The 16,132-nt window shown below is 43.7% G+C and overlaps 1 protein-coding gene across 4 annotated transcripts in view; it reads right to left on the reverse strand.

The window, feature by feature from the left end:
- LOC110987184 (repulsive guidance molecule A-like) overlaps nt 1-16,132 on the reverse strand; it is a 105,891-nt gene that overhangs the window by 14,646 nt on the left and 75,113 nt on the right. Inside the window, exon 1 of one of the 4 annotated variants that reach the window (XM_022249689.2) lies at nt 15,384-15,845. The exons of 2 other annotated variants lie outside the window; for them this stretch is intronic. In XM_022249689.2, coding sequence (XP_022105381.1) covers nt 15,384-15,397 — 14 coding nt within the window. In that variant the 5' untranslated portion in view covers nt 15,398-15,845. Of the gene's footprint in view, nt 1-6,131; nt 6,188-15,383; nt 15,846-16,132 lie in introns of those variants that run through there. One more of the 4 variants, XM_022249680.2, reaches the window with a different exon arrangement.

Below are 16,132 nucleotides of genomic sequence, written 5' to 3' on the forward strand. Positions count from 1 at the left end.
GATACACTCTTGGGATTTCGATTCACTGCAGTCAGCTGTGGCACAGCTACAAGACAAAGTCGAACCAGCAACACAACCTTCCACTTACGAATAAAAGTTTGCATGAACAAATACACAGCAATTTTCAAATCGAAAATCGCGGAAACGTGTTTCTTTTACTCGACATCTAGAATAATGCATGTAGTATGCCCTTTGGGTTGGTACTGGGGTGAACGACATATACTGCAATCTCGGCGAAGGATATAATGTCAGCGGCAACGTACATGGTCGGCGCTGGGTCATGTTACGAACAGTTGGCTCTAGGGGCGATGCAGGTCGCAGTATGGTGCCCAGTTTATGTTCTCGCGCCTGTTTCACGCCGCGCCACACGCGGCCGTGAAACAGTAAATGTGAACCCTCAGAGCAATCGAGTGGTGGATGCCAAGAATTTAAAAGACACGCACGCAAATGCATTGAGAATGCCCCATTTTCAAGCTGCATGTACGGTGATACAAGTGGTAGCCATGGTGACTATTGGCAACGGGTTTGTTTATTTTCTTATATGCATCTCAGTACTTTAAATCTGAAAACAAACACATTGTCAAACAAGTTGTAAAAATACGTCAGTGATGTTTTCGGTCACACAGTTCAGGCGTTCTTACATGCAATCAGAATGTTCAGACATGAATGATTTTCTATAAGATTCTGGCAATGTGGATTGCTGGCCAAAATTCGTATTTCATGCCTATTTTCCGCAGTCCTCTGCATAGCAAAGCGTCACGCGGCAATAATCAATGTTCGGTTGTATTTTGTGTGAGAGAACTTGCTAAAGGCCAGGCTCCTTGAACTGGGAAGCCCCGAGTAAAAAGACTCTGTACAGTTTTAACAAAATATCAGCAGATCAATTGCACGTATTTTAATCTCCTGGTGAACTAAACCACATGATAGACCTGGAAAAACCTCCAAAGGTTAAAACAACGAAATCTCTGGACGACACATCACCCCCCGAAAGGAACAACCGAGCAAGGCTCAACCTTCGATGCACTGTCACCCTGTTTCATATCTCCCTTCCAGTGCTTCCACTGCAAAGTTTGCTCTTTATATCGATATCAGTACTGACGACTTTGCGAAGTCCTTGTTGACCAAACAGCGACGATAACAAAGGTATCGGTGAGCACAGGTGCGAACTTTGATGCAGGAACACGGAAAAATACTGATAAGGAGTTCTGAAAAGCTTAAACTCAAACAACATACCGTTCCGCAAAGAAACAGGTGACTGTTGATTTGCCGGTGGGTAACGACCGTCACAACATACCGGTAACGTATTTTGATGCAGAATCCACTAACCCTGTATGACTACGGGCATGCGGAAAGCGACATAGTCACGTGTGCTCGACTCTAAAGAAAGCAGTTTTTTGGAGTTATTTTTCTGTAAGATTTCATTGGCATGCTCTGTTTTATTACGTGACACCACTGCAGTGATTCAATTGAGAAGTTTGGAATATTAATGTCGGCTGTTTTATGCAGCAGTTCCTCGAGGGAGCATAAGCGATTTGAATAAGGTCTAGATTCAAGAAACAATATTTATTCCCTCTTCCGAAGTGCCAACCAATTAGAAACCTACGACGAATTAATCATGGAAACCATGTTTACCATAGGCATCCGCCATAGGACTCCAAGGTGCGGCGCGGCTTTGATAGAATGCAAAGCAGAGCGACATACTGACCCCAAAAATGAAGATATGTCAACTTACCGTAACACAAGCCATGTTCACCTCAAAAGTGCATTCACACTTCCTACTCCCTAGCGGCCATGCAATGCCTAGAGTTCAGTTGCACCCTTTCCAGCTGATGATTCACCGTTTCAAACCTGATTGGTTGTTACCCACGTTCAACCCTTCAATACTAGGGCAGGTTCAAGACGGTTCATTCATGTGTTTTAGTCTACCATGGCTCACCGCGACACAGAAAAATGATGGCCTACGGCCCCAGGAAGATGGGTCCTCCGACCCATACCCATTTAATACACACATGCGTAATTGTCATGAATGCTTTGACTAATACACTACCAAAACTGTGGTGTTCATTTGGTGTTTCACTAACACCCTCAGGGTTATCTGATAACACCTAGGGTGTCAAATTAAACACCACACTTTTTGCAGCATACAAATAAAACGTTTTACTACTTTTTTCCCAGCGATCACAACGACACAGCAAACAATGTGATTGATTGCAGCCAGTTGTGGATGTAGAATGGTTGCCCTGATGGCTGTACTCCTCGAATTAACATTGTCGACATGCAAAAGGCAAATTTTTCATGAACAAAGTTTTAAGGCTTATGCCCGTTCGTCGACAGAGTATAATCATACCGAGACAAGGAAGCAGCATGTCCCCTGGCCGTGCTCAGGCTACTTTGTCATTACTGTTCCATAATTCAGATCAAAACCACTCACAATTTAACCCCGTCTCATCTACTACTGTGATAATATACCGTCGACTGAATGGAGCTCACGAAGATATTCCTCTCCCGCCCTCACAGTTTCCCGCCGCTTTCGTGACGGAGTCATTTAAATCAATCTGGGTTTTAAGAGTGAGGATCAAGTTGTCAGCACGTCTAGAGACGAGGACCGTCCAAGCCTTGCCCCTGGTCATGCCACGGAGTTCAAGTGTTATGCAGGCGATGATAAATATAGAGTTATTGAAATGAAACAGCAACTCTCTCTCTCTCTGACTAAGCAATAAATTCGTTGACGTACATGTGGGATGCGGGCAAATTCTCTCGGATTAAGCAACATTCTGCTCCGTGCAGACTGCAGAGTCCACGAGACTGGTTCCCATTCCCTACAAAATCTCCAGACGTCTTTTGGACGTCGTATACTGGGGACTTGTATAGCGGGTAATGAATTGCGCAGGAATTCTGCCTGGTTTATGTTTATGTGGAAATTAGCATACAGCTGCTCCTATAAATGCAAAGATAGACAAACAGCCAATGGAATATTTTGCTTTCTCTTTATTTTTTGAGAACAGAGTTTCAGCATACATCACTCGTCTTTGTGATATTTGAACATGATTATCGTACGCGTTGCTTTGGTTGCCAAAATATGCGATCGTTAACATTAAACCTCGAAATGAACCAAACCAAACCAAACCAAACCAAATAACAACACCATGATTGATCGGGGCTAACGACAACGGAGTCAATACTATGAATTACACGCTACCAGCGTGACACGTGAGGTAAGTTCGATAGTAAGCCGAACAGTTTTAATATCCAAAATTCAAACAAAGGGGCAAATCTGACGCGAAAATGCGAGACACCTACGCGTTTCTACGATTCATTAATTACTGGGACGGAAACTAATCAAGGAACCCACTTTGCGTGCACTGTATGCCTAGCTGGCAGGTCAATTGACTTCTACTGACGATTTGAAGTTAGGCCTAATTATAAAAACCAGCGGAATTTGCTTATCAAATACAAGTAACCACAAGTTCAAGCCAAAAAAAGTATAAACTTTGAAAATTATTAAACAACTCGACACTGCATCCGGTAAAAGGGGTTATTTTACAACTAAAATAATCATTTTAAAGAACACAGGTGTTGAAAAAGAGATAATTAATCACGACAAGCAACTGATTGATGGCGCTCAAATTGACACCGCGGACTACTCGGTAGAAAATCAATTTCATTCTGAAGTGATAGAAATATTTAATCAAACACGCCCCAACCCCTGCATGTTTCCCCACCTAGTTCTCAACAGTAGGGAACGAGGAAATAAAAACTAACATGCACACGGTTGAGACCAGTCCAGACAAAAACAGGATGGAGTCTGCTACCAGACGTCCGCGTGAAAAAGAAAAGAAGTGTGTGGAACAGGAATGGACAGAAACGGGATATGTCGATGCACTGATCTAGGGGAAAAAACACTCTGTCTTATGGTGTGATATATACCACCACTGGCATGCCTACTACCCAATGTGCTATCCAGCACCCCACCAGCCTTTCTGAACCATGGCAACCGCACGGATAAACCGCTTGGGGTCAAATGCCATGTTTTCATAACCGTTACAGCATGTTCTGCATAAGCGCATATGAAAGGGTGACTGATTGTATGTTATTTTACTCGGGTGTAAGGAAGCCAGAGTGGCGTTGATGGAATTTTAGTCTTTGTGAACAAGAAGACTGTTCAGAAGCGGCATACGGTGGAAGAACATACTTCTTGCAATTAGCGTTTCACATTTCTTGATATGTCGTCCAGTAAACCTAGTTTTCCCTTGCTAAGTCAAACGCTAATAGACCCGTGCGACACGAACTACACAGCCGCCATCATGACACGACAGACGGTCCCCTTGTAAAATTAATTACGACTAACCGATTATAATGAGTGGGTAACGTATTTTGTAACCACGCCTGTCACAAGAAAGCTTCCTAGCTTTCTTCGTTAATCTCGTTGCACATAACACTTTCCTATGCAGGGGATTTCCTTGGCACGGATCACTCAGTTAATGTTACTTATGTCGAGGGCGCCCTCAACGAACAGAACATGACTTAAAATTGACTGGTTTAAAATAGAGGGCGCACTTTTATATCACCGCTCAGGGCCATAGCCGGATTGGCATGCAAAGAAATGTACGATTTCTTAATACACGGTATCTGCTTTCTGACAAAGTGTAAAAAATTCCACCACAAATTGACAACAACTATAAGTTATACCCGGTTAAAATCTTATCAGTGGGACCCGTTGCCCCATTGATTTACATGTAGGCTATATAAAGGGCATGCATGGCCAACTGTATCTAGTTACTATAAATAAAGCAAAGCGAGCTGTCTTTACACCCAAACGGCTTGAACAATACTGCAAGCTCTTGTCACGTGCACGTAACATTCCTCATCCTGGGTCACTTTTCTTTCTCATCACCACAGTTCATTTAAGCAGTAAATAATGAAACAGCCTCTGCAAACACGATCCCAGCCGTCATGTTTGAAAGCTCTTTTGGTGTGTACCCTACTGTAGTAACCCTTTTTACACGTATACGTCTCGCTTCCGCGCGTGCTTTATCTTGATTGACCGATGCTAACTCGCAAACAGGTGCAGCAAACACGACAGTAAGGGGACAATGGGGATTTAGCTGGAACAATGCGTGGCTGTAAAGAACATCCTTCTGCGAAAGATCGAGCAAACGATCCTTTCGGACTTGGCTGTAACTGTAAAAGCCTACCTCGTGGACAGAATGAAGTTAAACTGACTTCTATTTGTTCGAAAAAAAATACCCAAGATGGTACCGCACAGCATGGTCAGTACACAATAAGTCACCAACCAACTCGAACTACGCAGTGCTCCGTCAAGAACATGTGCCCTGTTAATGTACTTAGATCCGGAAGATCCACGCAACTCGTTGCATATTCATGGTAAAAGGAGTTCATGAAATTTAGCAGCCTGTGAACTACAGTGTATTGCAAAACTTAATCTTACACGTACACAAGTACGTTCCCCAAACGTTAGCCTAGTTCAAAAGCAATGCTTATCGGTAACCTACAGTGTTTTATGATGCCCTCCTAGATATACGTCCTGGCTGTGGGCAAACACACCAAGAGTTATACACCACTTTGATCAAACAAAAGCAGCCTATCTGAGGTGAGAAATACCATTGCTACACGCTAAAAGGACAATTACACTTTACAGTGTGCAGTAACGTGGTCACCGCCAATAAAGTCAACCCAACGGTAACATCAAAGGCCAAAAATGTGTACAGAAAACGACGGCAGGAATCTGTACCTTTATTACAATTTGATTAACGGGGACAAATTTATGGTAACGATGTTTACCATTAAGAACTACGGTTGTAGTAACAAGTGCTCAGAAACTCACACAGTGGCGCTTTTTCATCATTCACTCAGCGTACAAAACGTATTCTTTTTCGATAGGTGATACACGAATTTCTTGCATGTCGTTTTTCTATTCTAAATAACCTTATGTATATATAACAAGAAAGAACAATCACATGCTATTTCAGATTACAATGACTACACATCATTAAAGAAGTGGAACATAACCACGACATTTTGGACTTTGGAATTTCAAAAAATATAACGACATCAAATTCTTGTCAATTTATCCAATAATCAGCCAACACACATGTGGAATCCACACCTACCTCAGTGGGGAATTCGGCAAATATTTCAAATGTTCGCACATCGTCGTTTAGTAATCCAATTCCGTCGTATTTTTGTAGGAGTTATTTTTCGGAATTGGGCACTTGATTTCTCTGGCATGCCAGTGGAAGTAAAACCGTCAAAGTTATTGATTGTCGTAGCTCACTAGCGGGGGGATTAAGCACGCGCAGTTTGTCACTAGTGCGTAATTCGTACATGAGCCAATCACAAACGCTGTTGTATACTATAGTCACAGATGTGTTGTGAATACATTTAAAAACGATTCGTTCCCATTGGTTAAGACTCTTGCCACGTGCATGATATTAAGCAGCTTCTGCAATGCGATTGAATAACATTCACTTGGGACTGCTCCAAGTCTGCCAAAGGATGCCTACATCACTGACTATGATACATCGAAGCAATGAAGCGTGATACGCTCAGATTCGATATTTTTTCACCTCAATTTATCACTGATTTATTTTGCTTGCGCGGCGGCGACAGTTTCACGAAAAAAACGGGGACGCTTACATCTGCGGTTATGATAAAATGGGTAGCGTAATCGTCTGTTCAGATGAAAGGTAACATTTTATTTTTAGACACGACAGTTGGCAGAATCGTCGTCCATAGTTTCACATCGTAACTCATGAAAACATACATTTCTTTTGTTAAGGAACGAGATATGTTTATAAAACATTCCTAGATGAAAGACAGTTAGAGCATTTTGGTCTTTCTTTATAAGATAAAAAACTTGGTTCCGAAATGTCCTCACTGAATTTAAGAAAAAAATCACCACACATATCAAATTTCATGCTTGACAGATCTGTCTGATAGCACGGCCACCTGGCGAGGCTGAAATTCTCTTCTTCCCAGTGTGCTGCCAGGCAAAAGAGAAATAGGCACAGAAACTGACGCACTATGTGGGTGGAAATTAGTTTATCTACAGCATGATTGATATTGCAAGGAACCTGGTAATTTCAATTTTCACATTCCATGAATATTACCGTAATGGGACTACCGACCCATACTCATTTCAGCCGTTGCATATTATCAGCCAGGCTACGCGAGACACAATGTAAGTTCACCTCTCCGAATGCAGCGCTTCCAAAAGTGTTCACATAATAGATTGCTTCTTCGGTCTGGTTTGATGATGATGGATAAATCAAAATATGCTCTCCTGCATTCAATACTGTGGCGTTCAGTTCTAGCGCATCATACATCAAGCCCAAGTCGGGACAATGGACGCCAAATAATTGACCATTACTGAGACAAGTTTTCGTGCAATCGCGGACGAAAAGGGGACATCCCCACGCTCGCCACAGCCAAATTTATCCCCTCGTTCCACTAATGACTTCGTCGAAAAGCGCAGGCATTCAAGCGATGACATTTTACCTCGCGCTAAATCAATCATACCTTAGAGTGCAAAGTGGATTCAACGGTAATCCATGTTAATAGCTCAAAACTTTATTATGCCTCTCGACCTATGTGGCTGAATGCAGACTGCCAAAAAAAAAAATGCATTTTCACGCGTCCCAGTTTCGGGAGGAATCCGTGCGGAACGAACCGCATGGTGCAGGCTTCTGCTTCAAAGTGTTGTACTGCCAAACGCCAATGAATGAGAACGTTAACACTCTACCAAAAAATGTACGGAAAAAACAAACAGCAGTTGAAGGACTCATTGTCTCCGCGATCTACGTTAATTGCATGTACACAACTACTCAAAAGCTGAAAGTTCTTCGAGATCAAGACATAACACCACCATTGCATCCCTTTTGAGAGAAAGGTTTCAATTGACTCGTGTGAACACAATTCTTGAATTACATGTACATTGGTCATGTGAGTTGTGACATAACTAATTGATCACTTACAATAACGTTGATTACACATCAGCGTTGACAACATTAAAGGGATTTAAAGCAAATACAGACAGGCAAAAGAAACACCATCCGTATACGAGCACGAGCACATTATGAGCCAGTCATGATGACCACTACTATCATTAACGAAACCAAACTACTGTTTAAGAATGGTCTCACGACGAAGAGATATTTCGCTAGCCATAGACTATCTAATGAAAGTCCTGGGCGGTGAGACACTCCTGCCCCCTGGCTACGGGCGGCGTCTCTTTGTTCAGGTGATATCAGTGGTTCTTCTCAACAGCGGCCTTCCTCCCCCTTTCACACCACCCTGTTCCCGGTCCTCGTTACTCGGGTTGGCCGCTGAAGGTTACCCAAGCAGCATACAAATGAAGCAATAAAAAAAAAATCTTCTCGTCGCTTGCATGTAATTTAGCGACGGCGGATAACAATCAATTTGTTGGCGAAAGTCCTTCCCGGTAGCCCTTTAGGAATGCAGTGGCAGTAGAGCCTCAAGAGGACACGCGGTGGACCTCACTATCTGCTTTACCAATTTTCAGGCAATCAGCGCACTTTCTTGATACCCTAGAAAGACGCGCAAATAGACACACCCGCTGCATCTGGAATAACGTTTTTATCTCAAGAGACACAATACAGATGTACAATGCAATGTTTAAAATCGCACCCTCGTGAATTTCAATAACCATAGCAGCATAGTAGTTTACCATTACACAGTCTCACGGTGACTTCACTAGCCACGATAAAGAAAACAGTTGAAAACCATTTCTTCATGTTGGTAGGAGGCCAGACCGCACATTTTACAAAATAATGAATCCTAAACCGTCTACTTAATTTTCTGGGTAGAGTTTATACACCTGCACCAATAACTTGCGCGGAAGATAGTAAAATATTTTGTTACGCGCCCCCGGTTCCGTTCGTCCCCGCTTTTTTTTTTTCACCCTACCAATTTCTCAACGCTTTGTTAATGGCCTGCTCCGCCACTGTTTGAACACCCACCCCTACACCGATCGATATAAGTGGGGTAAAATGGAACATTGTTTCTTTATCCCGGCCCCACGGAGCCCAGAGTCAACATCGGGCCAGGTCTTGCTGAAAGGCTATTTTGGAAGTCTTGGCCCCCCCCTTTTCTACCAACTTCTACCCGACTCCGGGCACCTGGGAAACTCCTTCAAACCGACCTTTGGGTTTTTCTCCCGCACAGAAACCTATTTGCTTGGGCAGCAAACGGAAATAAATTACTTTGCAGGGGCAAATTAGGTGATGATACGTAGATATCATTTCGCTTCCTAATTCTAAAATCTGTGTGAGTAAAAACATATGAGTCAGTAGATAATTCAACTTTAGTGTCAAAGTTAGCGAGGTGAACCACGATACATACATGTACTTTACCAAATCCAGGTGTGCAATCATTCGCGTGTGACGACCACATGAAATTAGAATGGCAATTAATCAAAGTGTACACAGGCGTGTCATCATGCCCTACATCGCACAGTCCACGGCGTTATATAGGCCTATATTGGAGCCTTTTTGAAAGACGCGAATACCTCAGCGCTGCTGGTGGTCGCAATTTTCACGCTCAGCGGCTGAACTTTGCTCATTATTATACACGATCGTTGGATGTGAAGTCGTGCAAGGTGGTTGTAATCATAATAAATTGACACATTTTTGGACCTGCGGATTACTTTGGACTTCAGCCCGAATTCAGAGCGTGTTTCCCGGCCGAGATACTAACTACAGAACGGACTCCACATCCTGGTATGTGTGCACGCTCTAAAAATAACCACTCAAGTCGGTAAAATGTATTCAATGATGAAAAATTCATTTCCATTTTTGAATGGCACCAATAATGACTTGTGCAGTGTACTTTATGGGCGAACAACCCTCCACTCGTAGTTTTTTAAAACTGCGTTGAACAAAACGAATGGATACGAACATGTTTATGATTATGACCTCTTTATGCATGAAGCAAACGTTACTTTAAGAACTTGATGTATTCTATACAAAATAGACTTAAATGGACTGGAATTTGGTTCGGAATAAAGCGTCTCGTATATACCCGGCTTTCCAAGAAGAGATTTACGGATGCATTAGCGGTGTCATATGAATACTGGACGGCACAATTTCGTCTGAAGCAGAAACAGGTTTACTTGACACAGATTTACGGAATATTTAAGCTGTCACGATTTCTGCGATGTCTTGCGACATTATGACCCACCTTAAAATTATCGAGCAGTTTTAGGAAGTGCCTTTAGGGTGATGCGAGTCGATGAGAACGTTGGCTAGCAGTGGAGTGACTTTTAGGATGTCGAACAAAATAACCTCGGAGGGAATTCGTGCATAAAGTATACATGAGGTCCTTTCCCATTAATTTTAATAATGTATAGTCATAGATACTTGGGCTGTCTATACACGCTACATAATCCCCTATGCACTGCGCATAGCATAGACAAAACTCGGTAAATAGGTTATCAGATGTTCGTCAATTGGCATCTGACGGCAGGTCAAGAGTAAACGGTCGATGACCGAGTGCAATTTATTAGAATGATTAACCTGGACACCACGGACCGTGTCGCACATACACTGATCTGTTGTCACTCCATGCTCTGATGAGCGCCAACTCTATTCAATGGGTTGTGCAACAATGGCATAATCGTGATATTCAATTTTGACCATTAGTTAAGAGGTCATTGTGACCTGTCCCGAGGGGAGGGGGTGTGCATGGTGAAAACCTTAATATTGCGGCCACTGCAGTACCTGTGCACACTACGATAACGATGTCCTCACGGTCGCATCACACAGAGGCCGTGCAATGCCAGCGAGACCAGCGCGGAGAAACCCAGGCTATCCTTTTTGTGTAAAGCATTCTCAAATATCACAACCCGAGAAATGCAAATAGGGATGTCAAGGAGCAAATGGGTTGGGGAGGATTTCAATTAAGATATTACCCCCAGAGGCTACGGTGCAGTCAAACATACACGAATACCATATGTTACACATTTTACGTCTGGACATCTCTCTTTTTTTATCATATTATGCACTGCACACGAACTGCACAAAGAGCGTGTCTAATTGGGATTTCCAGACACAACTGCAATTTTTATGTAAAGGCGACTTCATTCGCTAATCAACAATGCGTTGTACATGTATGCAAGGTGCTCGGCGAAAGTTGAGTTGCATTCCGAAGGCCGACGGATCGCCCAGGAAACTCTTCACCGGGTAAGCCTTGAGTGGGGCATAAATGTCGCGCAGAGGAGCCGCGGGGACCGGGCTCCTTGTCGTAACCACCCCATAAAGCGTGCCGATCGCTCGATCAGGCCCGAACCGAAAAAGGAGAAGCAGAAACACTCTTGGCCGCATAGGCAAGACTTTACTGGGCGATTGTCAAAGGATGAAAAAGGTCGAACCATCTTCAAAGGTTTTCCTGGGAAGGGAGGTGCTAGGGCGAGGGCATCAAAATCAGGACCTACTGGGCACTACATCCAAATCGAGTTTAAAATAAAAGAGCTATTATCTTACACACTGTGAGATATCTTCGTCTAGATGATGGATCCAAGTTTTTGAGCGGAGAAGCTTTCAGCGAGAGAGTATAATGTCATGCCAACATTGAGGACAGCAAACGAGCAGTGAGTAAATAATACAACACCAGATGGCCCAAGGGTCTGGGATCAGACATCCACCGTTTATGATGATTACTCTGTTTCTCTCGAGGAACAATTGGTGATTGCGTTGCATTATAGTTTGCCAGCGTTGACAGGTAAAAGCTATGGGTGCATTACGATTCCACGAATTCTAGGGTATATCGAGATTTTCCTGAACGTGTACGGTGATTGTCTCGAACACTGGATTTTGAAGCTCGGGTTTACATGCAGTAGCAACCCGCGAACGCATCCGACATATTTTATTCCCGTTATTCACGCTTCACACCTCCAATTTTGCCGGGACAAAAACCGCCCGCGGTTCCCCAGCCATCCGAGCGGGCCGGAATTCTTCCTCTGCCCGCAACGCATGGATGAAATCACCCGCGGGCTAGGTAATCACAGCATATAGGCCCAATAGCTGTGAGATTGGGACTAGTACTGCGCCAGATCAGGTATGCCCACCGTGTCCAGAAAGGTGAAGTGACAAAAAAAGATTCGGATATGAAGTCGGAATGTGCTCGTACAAAGGTACTGCACGGAAAGAGGAATGCGCATTGTATATTACATAAATAATGTGCCCGAGCTGAGTGAAAACATGGGAGGTACAACTAAATCTGGATATCGCCTACGCGGCAAATAGCATAGACGGGGACCTTGTGTGACATTTCATGCGTACAGAGTTGAGGAAGGTTAATTAGATTTGAGCGAGCCGCCAAAAACAACACCTTGGAGAGCCTTCGTCGGTATATATACGCGGCCGAAGATACACGCACGCACAGCAGCACACGGAGCTCGACTAGGCCTATACACACAGCTCAGCTGTAAAGTAGTCATGTCCTTGGCCTTATGGCTTAAATACAGATCTGTGGATTGTATAATCATATTGATGCTGACTGGGGCCCCCGGAAAAGGACTCACGGTTTGCAAACATTGTGACAAGAGATACCACCTACGTATAAATCCAATGCCCGTGCATTATGCTCGACGAGCCTGGTATATCTCAGCTGTTGTCTGGATGGCGTGCAGGTTTATATGCAGACACAACCGTCATCTTTGAAGTCACACTTATGCATCGAATGGTGCCGAATTGTCATCACTGATTTTGACACGAAAGGCTTCTGACTGACCTGAGCCTTCTAACGGCTGTCAATAAGAACTTATGTATACAAAATAAGCCAGTTGCACCGTCAATATGACACAAACCATCTGCGTTTGTAACAGTACCCAATAATAACAAAAAATATAAAAAGAATCACCTTCAGCGGAAGGGTTTGCAGGCCGCACTGAAGAGCCGACTTGGCCGGTACTGATGATGAAGCCAAGTTTTTTCCAAGAATAAATATTTTATGACCTAATTTTCCAGAAATTTCATGCCAAATTATGTTATACAATGTTTTTACAGCAAGGACATTGCAAAAGGTGCCACATAAGCTCTTCACAAGATCGTCAGTCGTCAACAAGACTTGCATATCCACACGCCTCTTCAATAGCTTTTTGATAGGGCACCGCGCCGTGGGGTTGATGGTATTTACGGGGACAGCGGGCCACGCACTGGACGCTAACCATCTCAAACTGCGAGAGTTATCACCATCGACCGGGCCAGCTGACGGAGCCAATTACGGTGGCCCACCGAAGACAAGCTTGTCGGCCCAGCCGCTGCAGGGGTCACGTCACAGTACTAACAATGCCAACATCAAGACTTACTGTGTTTTTTCTTTCTATAATGTTAGTGACGTGAATAACAGTAATGCATGATTACTCTCTGTCCTTAGATACTGAACCAACATGAAAACGTACAACACAAAAGGATGACATGCACAAAATTTTCGTTTTGAGTAACCGTAAAATATTAACGAAGTTCACGTACTTTGCTCAGCATACAAAAATCTTCAAGTGTTTCAAATCATCTAGAATGCAACCTGTTTATACTTCTTTAGTTTAAACGAGACGATTTTCATGACTGCAGCATTTGGAGTAGGCCCTATGTTTAGGAATAACGTAGTTCCTTCAACTTAAGTTGGCCAACTTCAGTGAAGTTCGAACAAGCAGTTGTCATAGTCTATGACTATGTCAGTAAGACAGTAGAAATTAGTAACACTGAACGTTCTTCTTTGAGAGAGGAAGTCTGCGTCTACAGCAGCACTAAGCTCACAGTTGAGCCGTCCCGTAGGAAAAAGCCCCCCCCGGCCCGCATTTGTTCCGATTTTCGGATTATGACTTTCACAATCCGAACCTACATGAATGTTGCGAGTGGAACTTTTAACCATGCAGGAAAAGCCCAGAGTCAACAGAAAAGATCAAGGATTGGCTGAATCCTGCGAAAGTGTGTTCATTAGTGCAAGCCCTTTGAGACAACCCGGTTGTCTTAGTCTTTTGGCGAGACCTTAAATGTGTACAGTGTGGGATTGGGATTCAGGCTGATCACTTTAAACGCAGCTCCACGGGGCAATCAAACTGAGGAGACAAGTGAAGTGGGTGAGCGCATTTAAGATGATCAGGCAATTTTTACAAGCAGGATCAAAGGCAAGTTGAAGGATCAAAAGAGAACAGAAATAGCTCTAGACGTGGAGGATGAACCTTGATCGAATCGCCGTGAGCTTAAAAAGTAATACAGCTGAAGCCACGCTAAGCAAAACCAAGCTGAACATGAAGGTCCTTGCACGACAGTCTTTGTGGTCTGCCCGAATGAAAAATCTTGAAAAGTGAAATTCAGGCAGGATCAATGAGGTGAAATACACAAGCACGCAAGCTCTATCTTTGACATTAACTTAAACTCGGTGATGCCCGGCGAAAACTTTGAGCAAAAATTGAAATCAGTCATTGTATCATGTTGTCATTACGTGCATAATCTTTCATTTCCCCAACCCCATGCTTTACCTTTAGACGGAGAAAGTCATTCAAAAACGTTACTTCTGGGCAATAATTCGAAAAAAAAACATGAAATAGAAAAAAAGGATAAACTTACAGCATAGTGACCCCTAAAAAAAGTTGTTTGGAGGGACAGTGAATAGTGTTAGAAATCGTCAGTGAGATATTTATAAGAACCTTTCATCTGTCATGACCACAACATCAGCCCAAGCAGATAGCTCCAAGACAGAATGCCGGTGCACTCGGAGATAAACCCCTCCGAGATTTTTGGGCAACCGAAGTTTCTTTCTTCTCTGTTAGCGGTCTGGTGTTAACCCTAGCGGGTTTTTAGTTCCATCTCATGATGCCAGGGTGCTGGAGCTGGCACCGCGGCAGGGGCATCGGCCTCTGTTCAGCTGTATTTCGCTGAGGGCTGTTTTCTTCGGACCCGCTTGGTGAAAGAGGAGCGGACACAAAGGGCACACCGTGCCCCACAGAAAAGGGGCATTCCGGAGTCGGTAAACAAGCGGCTTGGGTCGCGAGATAGCCTCCACGGCCACGGGTGCCCTTAATAACCACCATAAAACTACGGGTATGAACGGTACACATCGTGGTAAAGTGTGCAGTACCTTTGATATATGATCAGTGCCAAAGTCATCACGAGCGCTAAGATTCAAACAAATGCCTGTTTAATCATACTAATCTCAAACCTGTTCAAAAGAGAGCCAGGTCCTTCACATTCCAAACTGACCATGCAGTCAAACGGGTTAATCAGTTAACATTGTCAAAGGTTTATATTCCAACGAAACTCAGTAACTGTTTACCTACATTCCAGGAAGTAAAGCGGAGCAAACCTCAAAATAGGTCTAATATTTTACGAGAAGTTCAAACTTACCTTTGGTTTCCCATGACTGTTCAGTCTTCAGGTCGAAACATGAAAAGCAGTGATCTTGGAAATCAGTGGTGCGCCGAGAAAAAAAGAAATCAAGATTAGACCCCAGTACAGTGAAAGTCCACGTGCGATCGGCACTGGAGAGTTAGCGCGGTTGCTCGCGCTGTGGCACAGTCATGGGGTATAATAAATCCAAGGCTGAATTGACACTCAGTAGAGAACTAGTTGTACGGTTGACAAAATATTGTGGCAGTTGTCAAGTTGTAGACGGAACTCGTTATATAGATGAGTAAAAGCGGCGAGTGGTATGTTGGGCAGTGTGAGGTACATGTACAGTCAATCTAGTCAGCATCTATTATTTGGTACGAGTGTGTGATCAGCCAGTCGCGATGATAACGGCAGTGTTTGTGGTGTGGTTGTTGTGCCGTTCCTGCACTGCCAAGAATGGACTTTGAATTGGGAGACGAGCGAAGTGGCTCAACAACACAGTCACTTCGACTCGATCACGTTGGGGCGCTGTGTACACAAAGCGCGTTCCATTCACACCTACAGGGGTGGCGTTTGGCGCATGCAGGTGTGCGTATTGCCGAGTCATAAGCCATATTAATCTGTCCGCACCCGGTGCTGAATATTTTTCCCTCTTCCCAGCACCCTTTCCATCGCTGGGTACAGAGTACTGAGGGGAAGTCGCCTCGTCATTAATCATTGATATTCACTGGTTATGATTTATGAATTGAGGTATTTCAGGCGAA

This window comes from Acanthaster planci, linkage group LG05 (assembly GCF_054643075.1).
Source record: "Acanthaster planci isolate LZ-2023a linkage group LG05, COTS_SCS, whole genome shotgun sequence".
NCBI lineage: Eukaryota > Metazoa > Echinodermata > Asteroidea > Valvatida > Acanthasteridae > Acanthaster > Acanthaster planci.